General features: G+C 39.2%; 1 protein-coding gene across 5 annotated transcripts in view; it reads right to left on the reverse strand.

Annotated features, from left to right (window-relative positions):
- The window catches only part of LOC137650085 (uncharacterized), a 513,271-nt gene that overhangs the window by 354,481 nt on the left and 132,098 nt on the right, over positions 1–26,692 (reverse strand). For all 5 annotated transcript variants that reach the window (XM_068383168.1, XM_068383169.1, XM_068383163.1 and 2 more), the window contains one exon: positions 20,525–20,681. In XM_068383168.1, the coding sequence (XP_068239269.1) occupies positions 20,525–20,675 (151 nt within the window). In that variant the 5' untranslated portion in view covers positions 20,676–20,681. The remainder of the gene's footprint in view (positions 1–20,524; positions 20,682–26,692) is intronic.

Genomic DNA, 26,692 nt, shown 5'->3' on the forward strand with positions numbered 1-26,692 from the left:
TTAGTTTTATGTTTGTCTTTTTCTTTGTGTCCTGATCTATTTGTTGAGGTGGATGATGGACCTCAACTTGAATTTCTGATTTATTCAATTTATCTTCTGGTTCATTAGAAACATCAAGACAAAACACCAAAATTTATTTGATGTCATAACTTGTTTCTAATGGAGAGGGTGAGAGAGATGGAGGTCTCTCTCTTTTACGATTAATATATGAAAATTTTTTGGTTTTTTGCACCTTTCCCACTACAGGTGCAATAGGTAAGCTGGTTTAAGGTGGAACCTCCATCAAATCAGACAAGGACATGACCTGAGAGAGGTTAGTACTAGTTTTTGTGATGGGGGAAAAAGGCTGTAGAGACGGGCAATGCCCTAGTGTTAATACACCGTGATAAAGCCTCAAGAGGTGATATGCTTATCTTATCATTCTGCATTTTATCAGATGGACAATTTCTTTTTCTAGAGGTATTGGCAGGACTAGGTGGGTTTGACTTTGATGCCTTAGCACAGCTATATGATTTATTTAATAGTCTCTTGGCATGTCCCACACTTATATGTACTAAATTAGAGTTGTTAAGGGCAGCTTCTTTATAATTATACAGCTCGCAGCTCTTGTCTGTGGATTTATGATTTGAGTTGCAATTTAAACACCTCTCTCCAAGTGCATATTCTCCATGATAAGGTTTGGAGAAAATACTGTAACACATATTTTCTCATTTTTGCAAACTTTAGACAGGTGTCCAGATATAAAACACTTGAAACACTGCAGTGGCCTCTCCTTGAATGGTCATACTTTAATCATTTCATTAACAATAATAATAAGGAAAGGTACATCAGCATCCATACATTTAGTGGACACATGGCCAGTATCTCCTCTTCTGTAAATTCATTCAGATCTCTGTTAAAAACTACTCCCCTTCCGTAACTAAAATTTATATGGGGTTTGACATCTAATTTAACATCCTCATTAGTTGTATTTAGATTGGACAGTATTACAGATTGTGTGCTTGATTTGGCATGGATAAGGAAACTATTTTCTTCCAAAACGAGATATATCTCACGGTAAAATAGTTCCTAATTTTTTCTGAATTAATTTGCATATTTTAAAATAATTTCCTGTAACCCCCTTTGATTCAGCTACAAGCCACATTGGTGGCTTTGGCTTTCTTTGGGAATGCATAACTAAATTAGCGTCTTTTCCCAACCAGTCGGCAGGCCTATATACATCCAAATCCTTTGGTACCTTATCGCAGAGTGCAGCCATAACATTCAAGTTATGAATTTTATCATTATTCATGTTACTTATTGCTTTAAATGCTTCATCATGACTACTACAGTAAGATATCCATGAATCTCATTTATCATCATCGTTTCATTCTTATTTCTTATATACATCCATAACACTCAAATGCTTTATATAGATCATCATAGTTTGTCTCTATTGGAATTTGGGTAATATGAAGGATTTGAAGTTTCCTCGTGTTACCCAAATTACCCAATTTTGGAATATCAGTAGAATGGTCCTTTCCAGTTCCGAGGTCATCAACAGGATTTTCCTTAATAGATTTGCCAGAGATCGTCAACAGTGCTGGGGGAGAGTCAGCGTATCTAGGGGATGGGGGTCCATTGTTTGAAGAATCCATAGGAGTGTTGAGATAAGAAAAAAGAAGTTTTATTTACCTGCTCAAAAATACTGAGGCATCACATGTCAGAAAGGAAATTTGCACTCTCCACTATTGGCACAATGAGAATATACTTTCCAGATGGTCCACTCTATACCCTACACGAAGGATAGCACCAAAACAGATATAGAGGCACAGGTATAAGATGAAACTGCCTGTTAGGACTGAGACTAAGAAACTATGGAATCATCCTCCCCATTTCTGTAATGATGGGATTCTGGCCAAAAGCCGAGAGTCCTACCCCAAGCATTGGATCCCCCTGGATTCCAAAGACCCAATCCTTGAGAATAGTTCCGCCAAAAAGGTCCAAACCATCTTCGGAATGGCTGAGATCATCTAATACTCTCACATATAGCTTTAAATGCAAAAACCTCCCAACCTTGACACCTCCTCCCATTCTTCGAAGCAGGCAACAATAACGGATGTAGAAACATCCATGCCAGTGGCTACAATAGATGTAGAAACATCCATGCCAAAAGTAAAATAAATAAATAAATAAATATACTGTATATATGTACATAATATATACACATATATAATATGAAAAGTAAAATAAATAAATAAATAAATATACTGTATATATGTACATAATATATACACATATATAAGGGGAATTTTTCTCATAGAGTTGGGGCAGCAACAGGAAAGAAAGTTTATAAAATGAGGAGAAGGTCGAAGCAATATTAAGAGGAAGAAAAAGATAAGAGAGAGAGAAATTTAGATTCGAACTGAGGGAGTAATTTCCCCAAGTTCAAGAGCCCTCTTGCCCGTCACTAAACTCCAGCAGGGGAATGATATTCTGTGCTGAAACTCAATGACTTCATTAAGGCATTCTCTCATTAAGAGGGGGGGAGGGAACAAGAATGCAAGAGTAACAACTTGGGATTTCTTCAACTTTGAGGAAGACCCTGAAAGCAAAGCATTCCTTTTGGCGCCTACCAAACCGCACCCACTGGGAGGATGGCCACTTCCAACACTCACTACAGGGAAACCCCTGCTAACAGGCATGACGTCTGCAAGCAGGGCAAAAGGCATGGAGATCCGTCTCTACGGCAGATATAAAGGTGCCGCTCCATCCCAAGACAAATAAGCGTTACAGTGATTTAAAAAACACAAGCACACCTGAAAATAAGATGCAAAAGTAACAGCCATTTCAATAGGCAATAGCAAAAGTGACGTCATATGACTGGTGAGTGTGCGAGCGGTATGGCTGGTCTAACCCCCTGCTAATTAGCGAAGGGTTTGTTTACCTCGTTAAAAGTTTTAGGACAACAGGTAGTCGATGACTTACAACTTATGCGACTTACAACTGTTCAACTTTTCAGCCATTTTTTTCAGTGATGATGTCACAAGTATGACGGAAATAGTACAGTACACTAATAGGAAAAATTTTCCTTGGAAATAATCTATTTTCTTGTAAAAAATTTAACTGACTCATCTTGGTAAGCTAGTATTTTCTTTTATTGATAACATTAACCCTTTTCAGTTTTAATATTTGTGGATGATGTCATAGTACCGGCGGAAAGCGAGCCGGCAACACAGTGATTTCCTCCCAATAGGCTAACGATTTGTGTTAGTATTCTCATTATCGAAATATCAAGTAATGATACAAAGTATTTTGTGTCTGCACCGGTTATTATGAGTACTACGTAGCGTAAATTTGATTCTACACTAGTTTTATTTCAACTGATAATAGATCAATATTTATCTAAAGAAATTATACAAATAGGATAAATATTTTCTTAGAAATAATATATTTTCTTTTTCATTATAGAAAATAAATACTTTTACTTGATAAGTTAGCTTTAAGAGAAAAGAAAAAGGTTTTATAAATTTTGCAAGTCATTCTTTGTCGAGTTCACGTCATATGTATGGTGGAAGGAAGGCTGGAAACCAAATGATTTCCTTTCGGTGTATTACTGAGTAATATTATCATGCCCATTATCAAATCATTGAGCAATGATACAAATAATGTCTAAAAATGCCTAATAATGTGTGTGCGTGTGTGTTTTACAAGGAGTTACGTGGAATTACAAATGTCTCAAACCTATTTTAGTCCATCCGCGGAGACTCTACTTGCTCTTTGGTAAAGCGATTTAGTTTAAGCATTTCAAGTTCTTATGATCTTGCCAAACTTATTATTGTACTCGTTTACAGTGTTTACTGTATACTACATCTGCTGGAAGTCTAATACAAGTATTCAATATTTTGCATGGGAAGAAATTGCTACATTGAGTGGTGTTGTATCTTTTCAATTTCAGTTTGTATCCGATACCTCTGGACTGATTTGTGCTAAGCGTGAAGAGATTGTTGTAATCAACATTTCTTATTCCTTTAAGAATTTTTAATGAATCTATTAACTGTCACCTTAGTAATTAAGTCTGTAGATCAAATAAGTTCAAACGTTCCATCCTCCATCTATACCCAAATTGCCTTAAGTGTTGGAACTAGTTTGGTGACCTTAGCTTATACTGCTTCCAGTCTATTTATATCCTTCTGAATACAGTGATACCTCTACATACGATCTTAATTCATTCCAGAAACTGCTTCGTATGTTAAAACATAAGAATACATGGTAATTTATTTAATTCGTTCCTCAGCCTAAAAACCCATAATAAATCCTTAATAAATGGCTACACATAATTACACCAATACATTAATACAATACCTGTATAATAAATACATATTACAAACCAAAAAAAAGAATAATAATAATGAAATAAATAAAAAACGGGTTGTAATGTAACACTTTACCTTAGCGACAGGCCAGCACAGGTGTAGGGACTTCTACACAGGAGGAGACAGAAGATCAGCGAGGAGGTAGGGACGGTGACTTTGTACCATAACTTACACTAACTTACACTGCTACGTGAACTTTAACTTAACTTAGATTATTTTTTTCATTTTTATAATTTTATATTTTTTTTTACATTTTTTCTTTTCTTATTTTTAATTTTCATCACTTTCACTCGATTCAGTCTTCCTTTTCTTTGCTTCACTTTCTTTCCTTTCATAATGATCACTAGACCGTTTTAAAGATTTTTTAAAGAAACTATCGAATGAAAGTTGCTTTGTACAGCTTTTGAGGATTTTTCTAAAATGCGTTAAGCAAACATCATCAAACTGCGCAACAACACGGCAAACCTGAAGTTTCTGTGGGTGATGCTTGTCGATGAAATCAACGTGTTGATGATATGCCAACATCTGTTTCATTTCCGTCGTACCTAAGATTTTGCCTACCTCCTCGATCTCCTCCGACTCACTCAACTGCACTTGGAACTCCTCATGCTGCATGGCTTGCAGCTCCTCGAGTTCCTCGGTGGTGAGCTCTTCGTGATGCTCATCGAAGAGTTCGGTGATGTCATCTTCATACACCTCCAGACTTGCCAAGGGATACAATCTCTTCGACGTCTTTCTCGGCGGCAAGCACAGGTTGATTCTCGGGGCCAAAACCTTCGAAATCTCTGGGAGCAACAGCATCAGGCCAAAGCTTCTTCCAAGCGGAATTCAGGGTCCGACGAATTACTCCCTCCCAAGCCTGATCAATGATCTTCAAGCAGTGCACGATATTAAAGTGGCTCCTCCAAAATTCACGCAAAGTTAAGTTGGTGCTTTGCGTGGCATTAAAGCACTGCTTAAATAAGTGCTTGGTGTAGAGCTTTTTGAAATTAGAGATGACTTGCTGGTCCATGGGCTGGAGGATAGGGGTGGTATTCGGTGGAAGATACAACACCTTGATCAATTTGTATTCGTCGATGATATCATCTTCGAGTTGGGGGGGGGGGGGGTGAGCGGGTGCATTGTCCAAACAAAGCAAGCACTTCAAAGGCAAATTCCTCTCCTGAAGATACTTCTTGACAGCAGGGCCGAAAACTACGTTTACCCATTCCACAAAGATATGCCTAGTAACCCAAGCCTTAGAATTAGAATGCCATAGAACATGTAGCAGGTCTTTATTAATTCTATATGCTTTAAATGCCCTAGGGTTTTCGGAATGATAAACCAATAACGGCTTTATTTTGCAGTCCCCGCTGGAGTTGGCACAAAGCGCAATAGTCAACCGATCCTTCATTGGCTTATGTCCAGGCATTTTCTTCTCTTCGGCGGTAATGTACGTTCGACTAGGCATCTCTTTCCAAAACAGACCGGTTTCATCACAGTTGAACACCTGCTGCTCTACGTAACCTTCCTCCGCCACGATGCTTTCAAACTTTTTAACAAAGTCTTTAGCAGCCTTGGTGTCCGAACTCAAAGCTTCTCCATGCCGAACAACAGAATGAATCTCGGTGCGTTTCCTAAATTTCTCGAACCAACCTCGAGACCCCTTGAATTCCTCCGTCGTAGGAACAGCTGAACTCTCCCCCACGTCACCCCGAGAGCGCGCCGCCTTCAAGTCACTGTAGATAGCGCTGGCCTTCTCATAAATGATCGTTTCCGTGATCGTATCGCCAACAATCTCCTTGTCCTTTATCCAGATCAACAAAAGGCATTCCATCTCTTCCAGAGTAGGGCTACAACGTTTAGAAATAATCGTGATCCCCTTCGAAGGTTTCACTGCTTTAATGGCTGACTTCTGTTTTATGATCGTAGAGATCGTAGCCATATTCCGGCCATATTATTTAGCCAGATCGCTAACACGTACACCTCGCTCATGCTTTTCTATCATTTCCTGTTTTAATTATAATGAAAGCATAGAATTCCTCTTTTTCTCACCACTGCTACTACTTCCTGAACCGAAACTAAGCTTTTTAGGACCCATGATTACGGAACACAGAAAACAACACGTGAAAAGGCAAGATAAAAAAAAACTGTTAAAACTGAGCGAATAGAGGACAACCATACGATGCGCACACGATGAGAGGACTGATCAAGGTGACGCTCAATTGGCGTCCCTCCGATGTGCTTCAGTCTAGCGGCGTCAACAACAAACGACGCTGGACGCTTTCGAGAAAATTCCACTGGTAAGCATATTGTTTACTTCGTATGTCAGAGCAAAACTTCATATGTTGAGACAGAAATTTGGTCAAATTTTACTTCGTATGTTGGAAAATTCGTATGTTAGGACAATCGTATGTAGAGGTTCCACTGTATTTGGAGCCCAGAATTGGACTTCGTATTCTAGATGTGGTTTTACTGATGTGTACAACTATAGTACAGTGATGCCTCAGGATACGAAAATAATCCGTTCAGGATACGGTTTCGTATCCTGAGTCGCGTTTTACATGTAAATAGCCTAATCCATTCCAAGCCTTACGAAAAGACACCTTTTCTTTCATAAACACGCTAAACTGTAGTAATAAACATGCATTGCAGCCATTTCTATCATTCAATAATTAACCCAACCGTTAAAAACAGCCTAATCCATTCCAGAAACCACCATGAGATTATTCAATAATGTAGTTATAGCCTAGTTATCCCCTCCAAGCCCTAAGAAAACGGTCCATTTTCTTTACTACTGTATAAAAGTTACGGTACTGTATGTAAAGCATTTGGATCAGTGAAGGTGTATTGTTACCTATACGTACACCTAAATTAAGGATTGATACCCTGAAAAAAAGGTTACAGTTAATTAACAAAAAAGTTGAAACTTACCTTTTGATTGAGACGATGTCCGATAGCGAAGTCGCGGCAGAGGAGGATGGCATAAGGCAGAAAACGTAACAAGTGATAGACTATGTATAGTAATTTACACACTTAACACATTAATACTTACACTTTACGAAATAAAAAAATGGCAGAAATAATTAACACTTAACATTACGTATGGAAAACTATAAAATGAAAGAAAAAATTACTTTAACACTTAACGGTAACATAAAACTTAACATTGAATTTTTTTTTTTTTTTTTTTTTTGCTTTTTTATAACTTTACGTTTTTCATATTTTCTAAATTTCTTCTACTTCTTCATCACTTTCTTTTTTCTGTTTCTTTTCTTTACTTTCACCTTCTAATTCTTCATCACTTCCTCTTTTCTGTTTCTTTTCTTCACTTTCACCTTCGTCTTGGCCTACTATTACCGCTGGCCTCTTTAATAAGAAACTATCTATTGAAGCTTGTTTCTGCCTACTTTTCAACACATTTCTAAAATGCGTTAGGCAAACGTCATTGCAGTGTTGAAGCGCACGGTTGGTGTAAACTTTTTCTGGATGTTCCTTTTCGACGTAGTCTGCCATTTTATGGAAACATGCGAGAATTTCCTTAATGTCTGCCGTTTTCAAAGGTGTAAACATCCTCCTCATCACCGCTAGAGAACTGCTCTTGAACAAAACTCATTTGCATCGTCTCCAACTCCTTCAGGTCGTCCGTCGTCAACTCCTCGTGGTGCTCCTCGATAAGTTCATCTACTGTATATCCTCGCCGCTAACTTCCAGCCCCATGGACGTACCAAGATGTACGATGTCAGTCACCTCAGACTGCTGAATGGGTTCAGGATCGTCAACGATCTCAGCTTCGCCTCGAGGCTTCCCGAACCCCTCGAAGTCTCGTGCAGAGACAGCATCAGGCCACAGCTTCCTCCAACATGAGTTCAGGGTACGCCTCGAAACTTCCTGCCAAGTGAGATCGATGAGTTTGAGGCATATCACGATATTAAAGTGATCTTTCCAGAATTCACGCAGAGAGAGGTTTGTACTTTCTGTGACTTGGAAACATCTCTGGAAGAGATGCTTCGTGTACAATTTTTTGAAATTAGAAATAACTTGCTGGTCCATGGGCTGGAGGAGAGGGGTGGTGTTAGGCGGTAGATACATGACCTTTACGAAGGAATACTCGGCCAGGAGATATTCCTCGAGGCCAGGAGGGTGAGCTGGAGCATTGTCCAACACCAGCAGACATTTCATAGGGAGGCACTTTTCTTCCAAATATTTTCGGACAGTCGGACCGAAGCAGACACTCACCCAATCAATGAAAAGTTGCCTCGTTACCCAGGCTTTAGCATTCGTCCTCCACATCACGGGAAGGTTCTCCTTGATGACTTTGTGGGCTTTGAAGGCTCGGGGATTTTCAGAATGGTACACCAGCAGGGGCTTTATCTTGCAGTCCCCACTGGCGTTGGCGCAAAAAGCAAGGGTAAGCCTGTCCTTCATAGGCTTATGTCCGGGTAGCCTCTTCTCCTCCGCCGTGATGAACATCCGACGAGGCATTTTCTTCCAGAAAAGCCCAGTTTCGTTGCAATTGAAAACTTGCTGCGAACTGTAGCCTTCCTGCAGAGTCAACTCATCGAACGTTTTAACAAAGGCTTCGGCGGCCTTCGTGTCCGAGCTGGCTGCCTCCCCATGCCGTACCACTGAATGAATGCCAGTCCTTCTCTTGAATTTCTCGAACCACCCCCGAGAAGCCTTGAACTCTGGGGGTTCCTGCTGGGATGTTCCTTCTCCTGCCCCTTCTTCGGCCTGAGAACGCACGAGATCACCGGAAATGGCGGAGGTCTTCTGGCAAATTGTAGTCTCAGTGATGGTGTCTCCTGAGATCTCTTTGTCTTTGATCCACACAAGAAGCAGCCTCTCCATCTCGTCATGCACGTGGGTTCTCTTGTTGGAAAAAATAGTGACGCCCTTAGAAGGTGCCGCTGCTTTGATGGCCGCCTTCTGCTTCAGGATGGTGACTATCGTAGATGGATTCCGGCCATACTCCTTGGCGATCACGCTTAAACGCATGCCAGACTCGTACTTTTTTACGATTTTTAATTTTGTCTCCAAGGAGAGCATCGTCTTCTTCTTCTTTCCTTCGGCAACATTCTTGGGACCCATGGCTACAGTAATACGTAATATAATACACTACGTACGTTATATACAGTACTATGTATAGTAAACACTAATACAGTACAGTGCACAGTAACGAATGTTTAATAACGATAACACGTGGCGTACGAATGTACTGTATTTAACACTACGTCAAACAAGCGAAAGCATACAATGTCTGTTAACGATACCGCGGTCGGAACGAAAAGAGAGAAATATAAACGCCCATGCGTAAGCAAGCTGGGATAGTTGCCGACCAATAGGAAAGCAGGATCTTATGGCGTCAGGTAGCATCTGCGTAGGGAGATAACCAATGGGTGAGCGGGAGGCTGTAAGTGAGTCTACCCAAGTTCAAAGTCTGGCGGGGCGCGCTTTTTAAAATTACTCTCGGCGACAAGTTGGGATCTCGTAAGATTTTCGTATCCTGAAATTTTATTCGTATACTGGGGCATAAAAATCTTCGAATCGCTTTTCGTATCTTGAATTTTTCGTAAGCAGAAACTTTTGTATCCAGAGGTATCACTGTAGTGTCTTGGTTTCTGTATTTGAAGTCTTTATCTAACCTATTAGTTTTTGTATTTTCTTTTCAGCTTTTATGCTCTGTTTGGTGAACTTCAAATCCTTGCTTATAGTAATACGAAGAACTTCCTCCTAGTCCACATTTTCTAGTTCATTAAAGAGCAGTGAGTAATCTGATTGTGGGTTACTATGGCACACGTGCAAGATTTTACATTTCACACAGTTGAAAGGCATTTGCTATTTTCTGGACCATTCTCCTAGCTTCATTGGATCTTCTCTTAAGGGTTCTATGTCTTCTGTGTTCGCAGTAATTATGCCTAGTTATCGTCGGCAAATTTGGCTTTTCTACTAATTAATACTAAATCTATGTCATTAATGTAGATCAAAAATAGCAATGGGCCAATGAGGGATCCTTGAGGTACTCTATTTGTATTAGCTGCTCACTCTGAAGCTTCCCCATTGATTACAACCCTGTTTTCTGTTTGTTACCCAATCTTTGATTCATTCAGCTGGCTCATCAATGATGCCTAGTGTTCTAATTTTGACCATTAATTTTTTGTCTAAAACCATGTTGGCTGTCTATCAGAATATTGCTTTTCAGTATATGTTCTACTACTGAATCTACTATAATTGATTCATAAATTTGGCACGGCAATGAAATTAGACACAGAAGTCTTGTAGCGGCCATGTTCTTCTTTTGGTCCCTTGTAGATTGGAGGAATATTGCCTAGTTTCCATTGTTGTGGAGCCATTCTGTCGTTGGCAGTCCTTTCAGAACACCACACACACACACACACACACAGAGGAGAGAGAGAGAGAGGAGGAGAGAGAGAGAGAGATGAGAGAGAGAGAGGGAGGGAGAGAGAGAGGAGAGAGGAGAGGAGAGAGAGTTTTAATTGATTTCTTACTTGTATAAGATGCTGGAAAAAATCTCACAACCTGATATAAGATAATAAATCCCAAATCATAAGAAGCCAATAATGTTGAAATGTGATGCCATCCACAGGGCCAGGGAATGGCTGTGTATATTAGGGACTGAGTACCCTGCTTCTCATGAGTCCTGCTATGAATGTGGATATCATGAGATTCAGGTAATAAAAGTTTGTGGCAAGCATAACAACTTCTATTTCTGTTTGGTCTACGAGAATACTGACAAGGATGATTCTACCTTCGATTGTCTTCTTACTATTATGGCTAAGATACAAGATTATAGAAAGGCCTCTTTTGTCTTTGATGGTGATTTCAATGCTCGCCATATGTTCCTCCTGCCGATTGCCATGGCTTGAAGAGCTTTAGACTTTGCCTCTGAATCAACTGTGAGCAAATCATAAGTGAAGCTACTCACAGGTCTGGTAACTGCTTGGACCTCGTATACACTGACTCCCCTGGTGTATAACAAGTAAGGTTGGTTCTTCAGTTCACACATCTCATCATGCTTTGATTTCATTAGTAATGAAGGACTGAGCAGCCTGTCCCTGATGTATCTTACTCATGCAAGGTTTATATGAAATCTCAAGCAGACTGGAATGGGTATTTTGCATGATCTTTTGGGCTTGAATTGGTCAAAACTGTATAGAAGTGTTGATCCTGCAGTCCCTTTGAATGAGGAATCTAGTCAACATTATTGACAGGTGTATCCCTCCTAGTGTACTAAAGTACCGAGTGAAGGATAAACCAGGGTTACGATGATTGTAGACATGCTTAACTTGGAGAAGGAGGCCTATCATCTTTGGAAGGGTAACAGATCAGATTTGACCTGGAATAACTATACTCCGCTTAGAGCTTTTGCTCAGCGAGTTTATGCTTCAACTGAAAAAGAATACAATTTAACCATAAAAGAGACCCGTTCTGGTACAACCCAGGAGCATAAGTGGTGGACTACCCTTAAATATGATATTTTCATAATAAAATAAATTTTTGAACATACTTACCCGCTGGTTATATATAAAAGCTTTATTCTTCTGACCGGCAGAAAATTTCAAAACTCGCGGCAATCGCACAGATATGCCAGGTATACTCTAGTCCCACCACGGAGCTAGGTCGAACTATCCCTCCTAGTATCAGATTTTTCCATGCACATAGGTCTCTAGAGGGAGGACGGGGGGGGGGGGGGGGGGGGGGGGGATTTTAAGTTATATAAACACAGGGGATGGTTATCTTCAAAAATTTATTTTATCATAGAAAATATAATTTTTAAACATTTAAACTTCACCCCCGCGCTGGTTATATATAATAGCTGATTGACACCCTTGGTGAAGGGTCAGAGACAGCAAACATTAATGGAATTTCACTTAAGAGTTTAAAAATAAAACTTAGCTTAAGGGTTCGTACCTATTCAGGAAGCTGACTTCAATGGTTCTCTGCATTAATAAGTCTGCTTTCCTTTGAGAACCAGCAATCCACCCAGGTGGCTGAAGAACTCTAGGAGCTGTCAAACGGTGAATAACCTAATGCTGACAGGACCTCAACTAATACCCTTGTTCCGGGCGGTCTCAAGGAACAATTGACTACCTGGCTAAATAAAAGATTGCGGAAGATTGTCTAACAATTCCTCCAATCCTAAAAATATATACAAGTTCCAAGAGGGGAAAAGAGTACTAGGGGATTAAGGGAGTGTAGTGGTAGATCCTTCACCTACTACTACATTCGCTGCTACGAATGGACCCAAAGTGTAGCAGTCCTCATAAAGAGTCTGAACACGTTTTAAACAATGTGATGCAAATACAGATTAACTTCTCCAAAACGTTGTATCCATTATACTTTGCTGAGAACGATTTTGTTTAAAAGCCACAGAAGTTGCCACAGCTTGAACTTCATGAGTCTTAACTTTTAAGAGCTTAAGATCTGCCTCACCACAGTGTGTGTGTGAGCTTCCTTTAATTAAAAGTCTTATGAAATATGATAAGGGCGTTTTTAGACATAGGTAAAGCAGGCTTTTTGACGGCACACCAAAGAGCCTCTGAACTGCCTCTTAAACCTTTAGTTCTGTCCAAATAGAACCTTAGTGCTCTAACAGGACAAAGGACCTTCTCAATTTCGTCACCACCAAATCAGAGAGGTTAGCAATTTCAAAAGATTTTGGCCATGGGTGAGAAGGACGTTCGTTTTTGGCTAGAAAAATCAAGCTGCAGGGAGCATATAGCTTTCCCGTTTCTAAAGCCAATGTTTTTAAAGTCAGATCTTTAAAAGAAGCAGAGTTCAAGGGTTTCGATCTGTCACTCATAAGAAATTTTTAAAACCACGTCCAAATTCCAGGCTGGTGAATCCTGTTGACGTTTCTTAGAGGTTTCAAAGGATCTAAGGAGATCCTGAAGGTCCCTTGTTATTCGAGAGGTCTAAATGTCTATGCCTAAAGACCACTGCAACATACTCCTGTACCCCTTAAGGGTTGAGGAGGAGAAATTGTGCTTTCTTCTAAGCTCTAAAAAGAAATCAGCAATTTGAGCTACAGAGGTACTGGATGAAGAAACTGGAGTTTGTTTTACACCATGCTCTAAAAACTTCCCACTTGGATTGGTACACCCTGATAGTTGAAGTTCTCCTTGCTCTAGCAATAGCCTTGGCCGCCCTCCTTCGAAAATCCTCTAGATCTTGCGAGTTTTTCGATAGCCTGAAGGCAGTCAGACGTAGAGCTGGGAGGTTTAGATGGTTGCTAAGTGGGGTTGTCTGAGAAGAGCTATTCTCAATGGCAAGCTTCTTGGAACATCCAACAATCCATTCCAGTACCTCTGTGAACCAACATCTTGACGTCCAGAAGGGGGCTATTAACGTCAATCTGGTTCCCTCGTGAGACACAAATTTTTGTAGTACTTTGTGCAGCACTTTGAATGGAGGAAAAGCGTACACAACTAGTGTGACCAGTCCATCAGGAATGCGTCTATATGTGACGCTTCGAGATCCGAAACTGGGGAGCAATAATTCTTTAGTCTTTTGTTTTTTGAGGTTGCGAATACATCTATAAGGGGGTGACCCCAAATCCGCCAAAGTTTCTTGCATACATCTAGATGCAGTGTCCACCCTGTGGGGAGAACTTGATTCCTCCTTGCTGAGGCTGTCTGCCCTCACATTTTTTTCCCCTTGAATGAATCTTGTTAACAGGGATATCTTTCTTTGATGTGCCCAAACGAGAAGAGTTTTTGCTAACTCGTAAAGAGGCCTGGAATGCGTTCCCCCTTGCTTCGCTATGTATGCCAAAGCTGAGGTATTGTCCGCATTGACTTAGATAACTTTGTTCAGTACTAGGTTCTCGAACAGCTTGAGAGCCAACGGGGACTGCTAACAGTTCCTATTGGTTGATGTGGAGACTTAGCTGTTGTTTTGTCCATTGACCCGAAATCTCTGACTTTCCTAGTGTTGCTCCCCACCCCGAGTCCGAGGCGTCGGAAAACACCACAAGGTCTGGGCTCTTTTGTTCCAAAGAGAGACCTTCCTGGAGCCTGTTTATGTTGTTCCACCAACAAAAGCACTTTTTATCGGTTCCGTAAGAGGAATGCTCTCCTTGTCGAGACTATCCTCTTTGCTCCTATGGCAATTGAGATGGAACTGAAGGGGTCGTAAATTTAGCTTCCCCAGACATACAAATTGTTCTAGTGAAGAGAGGGTTCCCAGGGAGACTCATCCACTCCCTCACTGAACAAAACTTATTCATTAGAAAAGCACCAAGCCTTAGGAGAGCTAACTGGTATTCTTGCGGGTGATGGAAAAACCTGAAAAGTCAGACTGTGAATCTCCATCCCCAAATAAAGGATCTTTCTGTGAAGGAATCAATTGAGGACTTCTCTACGTTCACCAGAAGTCCTAGCTCCTCTGACAGACTCAAATCCTCCAGACAGCGATTGAGTGATGGGGCTCTTAGTAGCCAATCGTCCAAGTACAAGGAGACTCTGATACCTCTTAAGTGGAGCATGCTTGCCACATTCATCATGATCTTTGTGAAGACCAGAGGGGCAGTAGTGAGGCTGAAGCATAAGGCCCAAAATTGGAATACTTCCTTCCTGTAAACAAACCTTAGGTAACTATTTGCAACTCGGGTGAATCGGAACATGAAAATAAGCATCCTGGAGGTCTAATGAGACCATCCAGTCACCTTTCCTTACTGCCGCAAGATCTGAACTTTGGTGATTCCATCGTAAACTTTATCTTCTGGACATAGTTATTGAGGGCACTTACATCCAGGACTGGACCTCCATCCTCCCGAGTTCTTGGGAACCAGGAACAGCCTATTGTAGAAGCTTGGTGATTTTAAGTCCCGTACCCTCTCTATCGCCTTTTTTCTCTAACAAAAGAGACATTTGAAGCTGCATGACCTGCCTCTTTGATCCTTCCTTGTATTTGGGAGAAAGATCCACGGGGTTTTAAAATTAATGGGGGTTTCGAGATGACACGGATTTTGTAGCCCTTCTTTAAAACTTGGACGGACCACGGGTCCGCTCCCTTTTTCCCTCCCAGGTCTGCCAAAAATTTGCTTAACCTGGCCCCCACTGCTGTCTGAAGGTGCAGGTAGTCAGACTCTGTTTCTGCCTGACCTAGAACCTCTTTTTGCTCTGGTCCTTCTACTATCGGATCTGAAGCTGCCTCTACTGGCTGTCCTTCCACAAAAAAAACTTTGTTGTTTGTGGGAAGGTAGAATCCTCCTTAAACCCACGGGTGGAGAAGGACGTTGGAAGAACCTTCCTTGCCGATTTTTGAGACCAGGTCGTGAGTAGCCTTTGAGTAAGGGCAGCAGCCACCTCCTTTACTAGTTCCTGAGGGAAAAGGAAAGGAGAAAGAGGAGCATAGAGCAACTCTGACGTCTGAACGGAGTGACTCCCATGGAAAGAAAAGAGCACATGGTTTCTCCCTTCTTACAACTCCGGCTGTGAATAGGGCTGCCAATTCATTTAAAACCATCTCTTACAGCTTTGTCCATACTGGAACTTATATGAATAGGGATTAGGAGTCTCAGGGTCTTTAAAGCAGAGACTTTCTTTCCCAAGGTACCCCAGAGACCAGTCGCCCTGAGCAGAGGCAGGAACTCCAAGCCTAGGACACCTCCTGTTTCCATACTAAATGCTAGACTTGGAAGCTAACTTGGCTGGAGGAAAAGAGAAGTTCGTCTTTCCTGAAAACTCTTAGATTGCATCCAATTCTCCATCAATTTTAATGCTCTCTTGGAAGAGCGTGTGAGAACCATCTTGGTGAACCTTGACGTTTTCGATGCTAATCCCACTGTAAACTCCATGGAGGAGAGCAAGGAGCTACAGGAGTAAAGCTGTCAGGGAATAATTCTGAGAAAATCAACATAATCTTCCAGAGATCAACAGAATGTTGGGGCGTTTTATTTCCTTCCTCCTCTGAGGCAATGTCCAAAGGCTCATCCAGGGAGGAATGATCATCATGATCCTCTTCAGAAATAATAGCAGCAGGTGTAATCGCTTCTAGTTCTGAAAGGCGCCGCTCGCGAGCGCAGGCGTCAGGCGCGCGATCAAGTTATTCAGTTTGTTTACTTACTTGGCGTCACGTTCGTGCGCATGCTGTACTGAAATCGACTGACGTTTAGCGTCATGGTCTGCTTGACGTGCGACGTCACGTTTTTTTTTGTTTTAAGTCACACTTTGCTAGGCGCGCCATGTCACGTTCAGGCGCCTGACGTGTGACTTCGCGCTCAGCTGCCTGACGCTTGTCATCACACCTGGAATGACGACTCTCGGCGTCACGCTCACTCACTTGACGTTTGCTGTCAAGGGAAATAGGTACTCTATGAGTACTAGCAGACTTAGTAGAAGCAGTTCCATCACCCCGACCAACATCGCGTGTAAAGGTAGGCCGCCTGTGCGACATCGCGTCACGATCAGAATCTTGACGAACCAACGCTTTGTTGACCACGGGCTGATAAGAATGCATAAAAGTTGATAGTTGCTGCTTCATGTCAAGCAGCATAGACCACTTAGGATCAGGTTTCGGCGAAAAAGGAGTCGAAACTTCCAACGCGAATTTGCCCTCTTCGTAGCTCTCATAACGCTCCACACAAGCGGGAGATGGAATCCAGTCCGATGGAAGCGGTGGTGCATGCACCGTAACACCAGACTCAGGAATAATCTCTGACTCGGTCTGAATTATCCTGTCAATTTCCGACATTTTTTTAGTCCGTTTAGGAGGAGAGCATTGAGTAGGCAATTGAAAGCGCTCTGGCGAATCCCAATGGCTACAGCCAGGCACTTGCGGTGATGGATCGCGTTGCTGCGCGCCTTCATCCGCCTTTCTTTTAAGGGGTCTGGAAGCTTGACGCCAGACTTTGCCATGCGTAGTTTCATCCGAGGATGAGGATTAAAAAACTAACCTCACCTTTCCCATGGTGAGGGTGAGCGATCTGTGACATAGAGACAACAGGAATGCTCGAAGGTACGTCTGCGCGATTGATGACGCCTCTCGTTCCCTTTCGCCGATCGACTTTACTTCTCCCATGGGTTCGGGAGCTTGCAAGAGGTCTAAGGCTAGGTGAACGACAAGAACGCGCAGACGCACCCTCCACATCACTAAACACATTAATAGCACTATTAATATTACCAATTTTTAGCAGATTAACTTCGGACAAAATTTGGTCTCTGTCCGCTGCTAGCGATTCCACCCTTGAACCAAGAGCCTGGATCGCTGTCATCATATCTTTCATTGTTGGCTCAGATTGAACAGGATTAGGTTCAGGATCTACCAATACAGGGGAAGAATTAGGTTCAATGACATTTGAAAATGATAAATCCCTTGATCGAGAGGAGCTACATCTGATTCTATCCCTTTCTAATTTACAAAGAGTAGCGTTCAAAAGCCAACCACTGACTCTCGGATAATTCAAAACATTCTTGACATCTATCCTCAAAATCACAAATTTTACCCCTACATTTAATGCAAATTCTATGAGGATCAACAGAGGCTTTTGGAAGCCGAGTTTTATACCCTTTCATGCACTTTCTATATGAAGGGGAGGGGTCAGCCATTTTGAAATGAAAAGAGATCAAAATCAAGCAAGGGTAAAAAAATAATCCAAATAATCCAATTCAATAGATATTCAAGAGAATCCGTAAGCGAGTCCAATAATTGCGAAAGTCAAGACCAATAAACAACTGTACATCACCAAGAACACTGTTAATTCCTGGTAAACGGCGAGTGAATTTCTAAAGATCTTGCCAATATGGCGGCAGAAGAAAATCTGATACTAGGAGGGATAGTTCGACCTAGCTCCATGGTGGTGCTAGTGTATACCTGTCATATCTGTGCGATTGCTACAAGTTTTGAATTTTCTGCCGGTCAGAAGAATAAAGCTATTACATATAACCAGCGGGTAAGTTTGAATGTTTAAAAATGCACTGTTTGGTGTAGATGCAACAGTTCCTCCTTTACTTAAACAAGATGTCTCAGTCACTCACTGTCCAAAGGAAAAGGTAACCTTTTTAGCAGATGTGTTTGACAGCAAGCTGAGTAATAAGAAACTCGAACTTCCTCATTCCTGTTGTCCTGAGGTTAAACTAACTAGTTAACTTTTTGATCTTGTGAAATTAAGCTCTCTTGATGGACCTTGATGATTAGGGAGGTGTAGACCCGAATGGTATTTTTCCTTTGTTTTTTATAAAACATGCTGATTCCTTATCTCCAAAGTTATCTGTTATTTTGAGCAAGTTAGCAAGAAAAGGAGCTTTTAGCATTTGTTGGAGAATTGGTAATGTTACTCCACTATGTAAATGTGTTTGTGTTAGCTCAAGTCCAACTGATTACCGTCCAATTTCCATAACTCCCATATCTAAAAATTTTTAACATCTTCATAGGTTTGCTGAAGGTAATCATCTGTTCCCTAGTTTGCAATTTGGTTTTCTTGAAAGCCTTAGAGCTGTGATGCCCTTCTTACTATCTTCAATGCTGTACAGAAATCCCTTGATTGTGGTCAGGAAGTTCATATAATTGGCCTTGACTTTAGTGCTGTCTTTGACCGTGTTCATCATGATCCCTTGTTTTCAAACTGAAACAGTTAGGAGTGGGTGGGTTGTTTCTTAGCTTCATTATTGAATTTTCAAGTAATAGACCACAAAGAGGAGTTGTTGATAGGCACCATAGTTAGTATAGGAATGTGATATCTGGTGTTCCTCAGGGTAGTGTTCTTGGCCCATTACTTTTCATACGATATACACATATGGTTTAGAAAATAAGCTGGTTACATATGCAGATGATGCTACTCTCTTTGCATCAATTCCTTCTCCTGAATGTAGATCTGGGGTTGCTGAATCCCTTAATAGAGATATAGCTAAAATTAGTGCCTGCTGCAATTTATGGGGTATGAAGTTGAATCCTAACAAAACTCAAAGTATGATTTTAAGAAGGTCAAGGACAGTGGCTCCTCAACATCCGAATCTCAGCATTGATAATGTTTCTTCAACTTTGTATGACTCTTTTAATATTTTAGGTGTAATTCTCAACAGCAAATTTACTTTTGAGAAACACATTAGGTCTGTGTCTTCTTCAATTACACAAAAAATTGGCTTACTGAGAGTTTCAAGATTTTTGTTGATCAATCTACTCTGAAGAAGTGTTTTAATTCTTTCATTTTACCTTGTTTCGAGTACTGTTCTCCTGTCTGGTCTTCAGCTGCTGATTCTCATCTTAATTTGTTGGACAGGAACTTATGGTCTCTTAAGTTTCTTATTACTGATCTAGATATTAATCTCTGGCACTGTTGTTGTTCAATTAGTTCATTATGCATGTTGCCTAAGATTTTTCTATAATTCTGACCATCCTTTACACTCAGACCTTCCCAGACAGTTCCATCCAGTTCATAATACTAGGTATGCAGTTAATTCTAATAGTCAGGCATTCTCCATCATGAGGCTCAATACTGCACAGCACTCTAGAAGTTTTAATCCAGCTGTGACCAAGTTGTGGAATGATCTTCCTAATCGGGTAGTTGAATCAGTAGAACTTCAAAAGATCAACACGTGGCAAATGTTTTTATATTGAACAGACTTACATAAGTCCTTTTATGGTTTATATATCAACTATCAGTTTTGATGTTGTTAATGTTTTTGAAATATTTTATCTTTTTTTCATTACTTCCTAAATCATTTATTTATTTCCTTTCCTCACTGGACTATTTTTCCCTGTTGAAGCCCTTGGCCATCTTGCTTTTCCAAATAAGGTTGTAGCTTGGCTAATAATAATAATAATGATAATAATAATAATAATAATAATAATAACGATAACAATAATAATAATAATTTGAACAGATGTAATATAGATGAACTATTTTGAAAACACTTTTGAATACACCAGAACTAGCAGAATTCCAACCAGTTTGGCAATGCTTCACAGAGTAGCTTATTGTAATGATAGGATGAATATTTTAAATTTAGAGGTAGAAACTGTTCCTTCCAGACCGAACAACAATGAACTTCAGAAAAATTTCTTCGAATAAGTCTATCTCATACTTGAAAATAAAATCAATGCTCTTTAATGTCAGTATTCTTTACGCACCAATATACGATTGAACCATTAAATCTTGGCAATTTCCTTTGCAAGCCTTGAACAACTAGACATTTTGTTAAAAAAAAAGGCAATGGAATTGAACAAACCTGTAAGTAATTTCTCGGAATTTTTAGAAGGTTCCTTATCAAAAGAAGAGACTTTTGACAGCTTGGCAGCAGCTGGATGTTCTTGACTTGCACTCAAGTCTGGTTTTCTACCTTCTCCGTCTCCTGGACCACACCCTCCAGTGCTGTCCATGGTGACCTGAATAAAATAACCACATTACACCTCTTGACCCACAATACATTACTCCTGATGTGCTAAATCATGTGCAGTGCCACCTCACCTCTCAGTAATCTACTTTAAAATGTTTTAGTCATTGATATTTCCATCATTAAAAAGTAACACATTTAAGAATTTGTATTTTTCTTAAAGATACAAACCTTGACCTCTTTACAGTATTAGGTAATATACTTTTGGCAAAGCTCGAAGACTAGCCATAAGGCTAACCCGCTCACACCTGTGTTCTCTCGTCACTTTTGATTGCAGGCAGGACTTGCAGGGGGATAGGTGATGGCGGAATAAATTTGTATAAAGAACTTAAGGTTTGTATCATTAGGAAAAATACCAATTATTCCTAACTTTGTCATTTGTTCCGTCACTTATACAAACCTTTTGCTCTTTATTAGGGACGACTCACCCTAAGGTGAGAGAAGTCCTAACTAACTGGCTAGTCTTTCATCGAGGACAGGGGCATTCCTCTACGCTACACATGCTTTATAGAGGAATCACCATGCCACCTCGTTACATTTTTGAGCATTTGCATGCGTTAGCTGCTTGAGCAACCCGTATGATTGTGTGATTCTATTAATGTGACTTGTCTAGGTAATAATTCTCAAAAGTCCTCAGACTTCTTTGAACAAACCATAGATGTTACCCAATTCCCACTTCGCAAGGGGATATGGGGACGTAACAAATATATGTGCATATACAGTACCAGTTTACCTAAGGGAAATTATTATTACCAGCAGACAGCGGCCAGCTCAGAGAGTACTGTAGGTGCTGTGTCCCAAGAGAGGGGAAGATGAAAGAAAGAAGGGACCAATCACTGTTAGGATTCATTCCAGACTTAATCTCGGGTAACGTCTACCCTCCACCATCTGCTACTTGCCAACGAAGGAGCTCAAGATGTTTAAACCACTTGTGCAGCCCCCACATTTCTAATGGAGAGTGTCTCCGTGTTCCTGTGGGTTACGTCTTGCAAGCAACGGGCGGTGAAGGTCATTTGCCGCTTCCACATGCCCACTTGCTAAATCTACGCCACAAAGTAATTTTTCTTGAACGCTAGGAACGTGCTTAACGCTGTGAGCTCTAGGTTTCCGCATCTGCAGAAAAAAAAAAGGATTCAAGGCCAGGTCTATGATTTGCAAATCGATGCTGAAATTGTGTTTCTCCTTTTAACTTTCCTCGTGCTGACAAACAGTCTGCACACTCAGGGACAAGCTCCTGAAGTTTTTTCGAGGGTAACACCTCAGAGAACTCACTGGGGCACAGTAGTAGCTTATCTGGGTCAATGTTTACCTTACAGAGCCTCTCAATGCGGAATGATCCAGATCTAAGATACACTACTCCCGGATTGAGTCTTGGCAATAAACTCAGGGACGAGGGACGAAGCCGAGCATTATCTGACCTCATCCCCTTCAATGGGAGACATTGTAGGAAAGACCATGCAGTTCCATTACTCTCTTGGTTGAAGCCAGAGCAAGTAGGAAAACCGTTTTCTATTTCTTTCTAAAATTGAATAATACATAAGAAAGAAAAATGTACTGAAGGGTGAATAAGTATGTTTTTGAGTTATGAGCTCCCAAAGATTAGCTAGAAATTTTTGTTTTTTTCTTGGAAAAATAAAAATAACTTTATTATGATAACCTTACTTTGTGCTTATATTATTTATTCCTACATGAAGGCTCCCTAAATGAGGTATTTAAACATGAAAAATTTGTAGATAATTTGTATTTTTCACAACTATACAAACCTTAGCTATTTATTCAGGGTATTACTTTCGGCGGAGCTGAAATGAGCACCTAGTCCGGGGATGGGAAAGGTGTCCGAGAAGAGAACAAACACAAAATAAGGATTGTGCGCACTCTTCCCAGCCCGATATCGACGGGAGAAGGAGAGCAGCAGTGTAAAACTGGACACAAAACAAAAACTACAATTAATTAATTCATCTCAGAAAAATAACTATTTGAGAGAAACACAACCCTCCACCGGGAAGGAGGAGAACCCCTACAGAGACAAAGCTGAAAGATAAATTAAGAGTTATAATTTGACTAAATTAATGAAGAAAACCATTCGGAAGCGCAATCTAACCCACGAACGGGAAAGGTGTTACCCCGCGAAGTATACTACCGGCCACCCACAAATGAGCGGCCGCACTTCCTTCCCCCAGATTCTATTATTTATTTATATAATATATATATATATATATATATATGTGTGTGTGTGTGTGTGTATATGTATGTATTTGTATATATATACTGTATGTATATATATATATATATATATATATATTATACATATATATCATATATAAATATATATACTACACACACACATATATATATATATATATATTATATAAATATACATATATATGAATATATATAATATATATATATATATATACTGTACTGTATACATATAAAATATATATGTATATATATGAATATATATACATGTATTATATATACTGTATATATATAAAATATATATATGTATATATAAATATACATATATAAATGCATACACACACACACATATTATATATATATATATATATGTATATATATACATAGTGTATATATATATATATATATATATATAGTATATATATATACATATATATATATATACAAATATATAAGGTAGTTGCCGAATTACGACGGAGATCGGGACCGAGATACACCTTTACATGTAGTGGATTTCGTCATATGTTGAACAAAAAAAAAAAAGTGAAGTTTCCGTAGAGTTATTATGATGCGTTATGATTTGGCAATAATCTCAATCATTTTATCAATATTTTCTTACCGTCTATCATTATTCCATTTTGTTTCATAGGATATCATATGCTCTATTAATGCATTTTTTGTATTCTATTTTTCTATTTTGGAAGAATTTTACCAATCGAGAAGTACATAAGATTTTGTCAACCTTTGTTATGATCAGCTGATCTGAAAGTGCCGCTATATACCGTATCAAAATATGGCGTACATACGTATGGCATATTTTATTTCTTTTAGAATTTCTTAACTTATTAGAAATATCTTCATGAATATTACATCACCGCCAATATGTTACAGGAAATTAGATCTCATACAGTTCGTCTAATTAGGTATAATGGGATTATGCGAAATAGTTGTACTGTAGCTCTTCCTCTGCGCGCGTGTGTGTGTGCTCGCTCTCGCAAATCGCATACGGGTAGTTCATTTTTAAAGCTTCATACAGTATTCGATTTTTAATTCAATATTAAGCCTTCATATTTCGTTAAGACATTATTGTGTTTAATTGTGGTTTATTAAAGTACGTTTATACTTTATTTTTCAATTTCTTGATCATATCAATAATCAACAAATACTTTTGATTTACTTTCGGTTGGCATCAGCTGATCTCAATGTCACAAGGTCACGCTGCCGTATTACGATTATGCGCACATATAGTACGAATAACATTCATATAATTTTCTTGACATTCTAAATCTATCCATAATGAATATTACAACAGCGCCAACATGTTATATGGTATCACATTCTCCATACATTTCGTTTATAGATCTTATTATTAGTTATAAAACGAAAATGCCTTCCCCCCCCTCTCTCTCTCTCTCTCTCTCCGTATTTTGATTTTTAATTCAGTTAAATCTTCATATTTCTTTGAAAATTATTAAAAAATTATTTATATTATTCGATGTTTCGATTATGGGAATAGTAGGGCATCAGAAGGAAATCACTTGATTTGCCTCTTGCCTTCCGCCAGAAATATAACGTCATCACTTTTTTTTCTTAAATTTACGGTAAGTTGTACTAATCTCATAACTAATGATACAGACCACTTAAACACTTGATATCGTTACTTAGTGTTTCGATGATGGGAATGCTGCAATAAGATTACTCGGTAACACAATGAAAGATCATTCGGTTGTCAGCGCGCTTCCGCCTGGTACATGACGTCACAAGACGAGACGTAAACTCTACGAAGAGTGACTTGCAAAATAGTTAAATTCATTTCCTTGTTTTCTTGCAAGAAATTAAAAGAAAATACTAACTTACAATGCATCAGTATTCCCTTTTCAAAATGTAAAATGAAATTGTTTTCAAAATATTTGTCCTATTCGTATACTTTCTTTAGATGAATAATCGATCTATTATCAGATTAAATAAAACTTGCGTACTGACAAATTTACGCCACGTAGTACTCATGACATACCGACACAGACTCACAAAATACTTTGTATCGTTACGTAATATTTCGATAATGGGAATACTAATATCAATCGGTTGCCCTATTGAAAGGAAATCACTGTATTGGCCCGGTCGCTTCCCACCAGTGATGTGACGACACCAGACATATAATATGAACTCGACAAAATATTAAAACTTTTCTATAGTATTTCTACTGAAAATACTGAATATTATTATATATAAATATAAAATTTATAGATATTGATTTAAATATATATATATATATATATATATATATTGATTTAAATATATATATATATATACTATTGATTTAAATATATATATATATATATATATTATATATATATATATTGATTTAAATATATATATATATATATATATATATATATTAAAATAATATATATACATAAATATATATAAATATTTATACATACTTGTATATATATATATATATATATATATATATATATATACATTGATATATGAAGTGGCTATCCTGGAGGGTATTTAGCCTTGCATGTGTATCGGCTCCTCCATGTTGACCAGTTTTTTCCGACTTTTTACTATTGTCTATGGGTATCATCAATCACTTTATTTATAATTCTGTACATATTGTTTTTGTATATAATTCTTGTTAATCTAGTTTTTAAGTATGATGTCTCTTTTTTTTTATTTCTATTAATTCTTATGCTGTCTGGAGACATTTAGCTAAATTCGGGATCAGTACGTCCTAGATTTCGTCAATGTCGTCTTCTGTATTGCAATATTCGTGGTCTTCATGCAAATATCAGACCTTACATTTGCATCCAGACAGTATGATATTCTTTTGTGCTCAGAAACTTTAGTTTCTAATATGAGGCACTCATCTGAGCTCCCTATAACTAGTTTTTAAGAAGCCAATAATGTTGAAACGTGATGCCATCCACAGGGCCAGGGGAATGGCAGTGTATATTAGGACCGAGTACCTTGCTTCTCATAAGTCCTGCTATCAATGTGGATGTCATGAGATTCAGGTAATAAAAGTTTGTGGCAGGCATATCTTTTATTTGTGTTCGACCTACCGGAATCCAGACATGGATGACATTCTATCTTCGATTGTCTTCTTACCATTATGGCTTAGATACAAGATTATGATAGAAAGGCTTCTTTTGTCTTTGTTGGTGACTTTAATGCTCACCATAGGGAGTGGTTAAGTTCTATCTCTCCTACCAATCACCATGGCTTGATAGCTTTAGATTTTGCCTCTGAATCAGGCTGTGAGCAAATCATAAATGAAGCTACTCACAGGTCTGGTAATTGCTTGGACCTCGTATACACTGACTCCCCTGGCGTTATAACTAGTAACGTTGGTTTCCGGTCGGGACATCTGATCATGCCTTGAAGCAGCCTGAGCAGCCTGTCCCTCATATATCATACTCTTGTAAAATTTATATGAAATCCCAAGCAGACTGAATGGATTTTGCTTGATCTTTGTGCTTGAATTGGTCACAATTATATAGTAGTGTAGATCCTGTTATCCCTTTGAATGAAAATCTAGTCAACATAATTGTTAGGTGTTATCCCTTCACGTGTGCTAAGGTACCGAGTGAAGGACAAACCGTGGTTCAATGATGATTGTAGACGTGCTTATTTGGGAGAACCAAGAGGCCTATCACCTTTGGAAGGGTAACAGACCAGATTTGACCTGGAACAACTATACTCAGCTTCGAGCTTTTGCTCAGAGAGTTTATGCCTCAACTGAAAAGGAATACAATTTAACCATAAAATAAACCTTTTCTGGTACAACTCAGGAAC

Source organism: Palaemon carinicauda, chromosome 11 (genome assembly GCF_036898095.1).
Source record: "Palaemon carinicauda isolate YSFRI2023 chromosome 11, ASM3689809v2, whole genome shotgun sequence".
Classification (NCBI taxonomy): domain Eukaryota; kingdom Metazoa; phylum Arthropoda; class Malacostraca; order Decapoda; family Palaemonidae; genus Palaemon; species Palaemon carinicauda.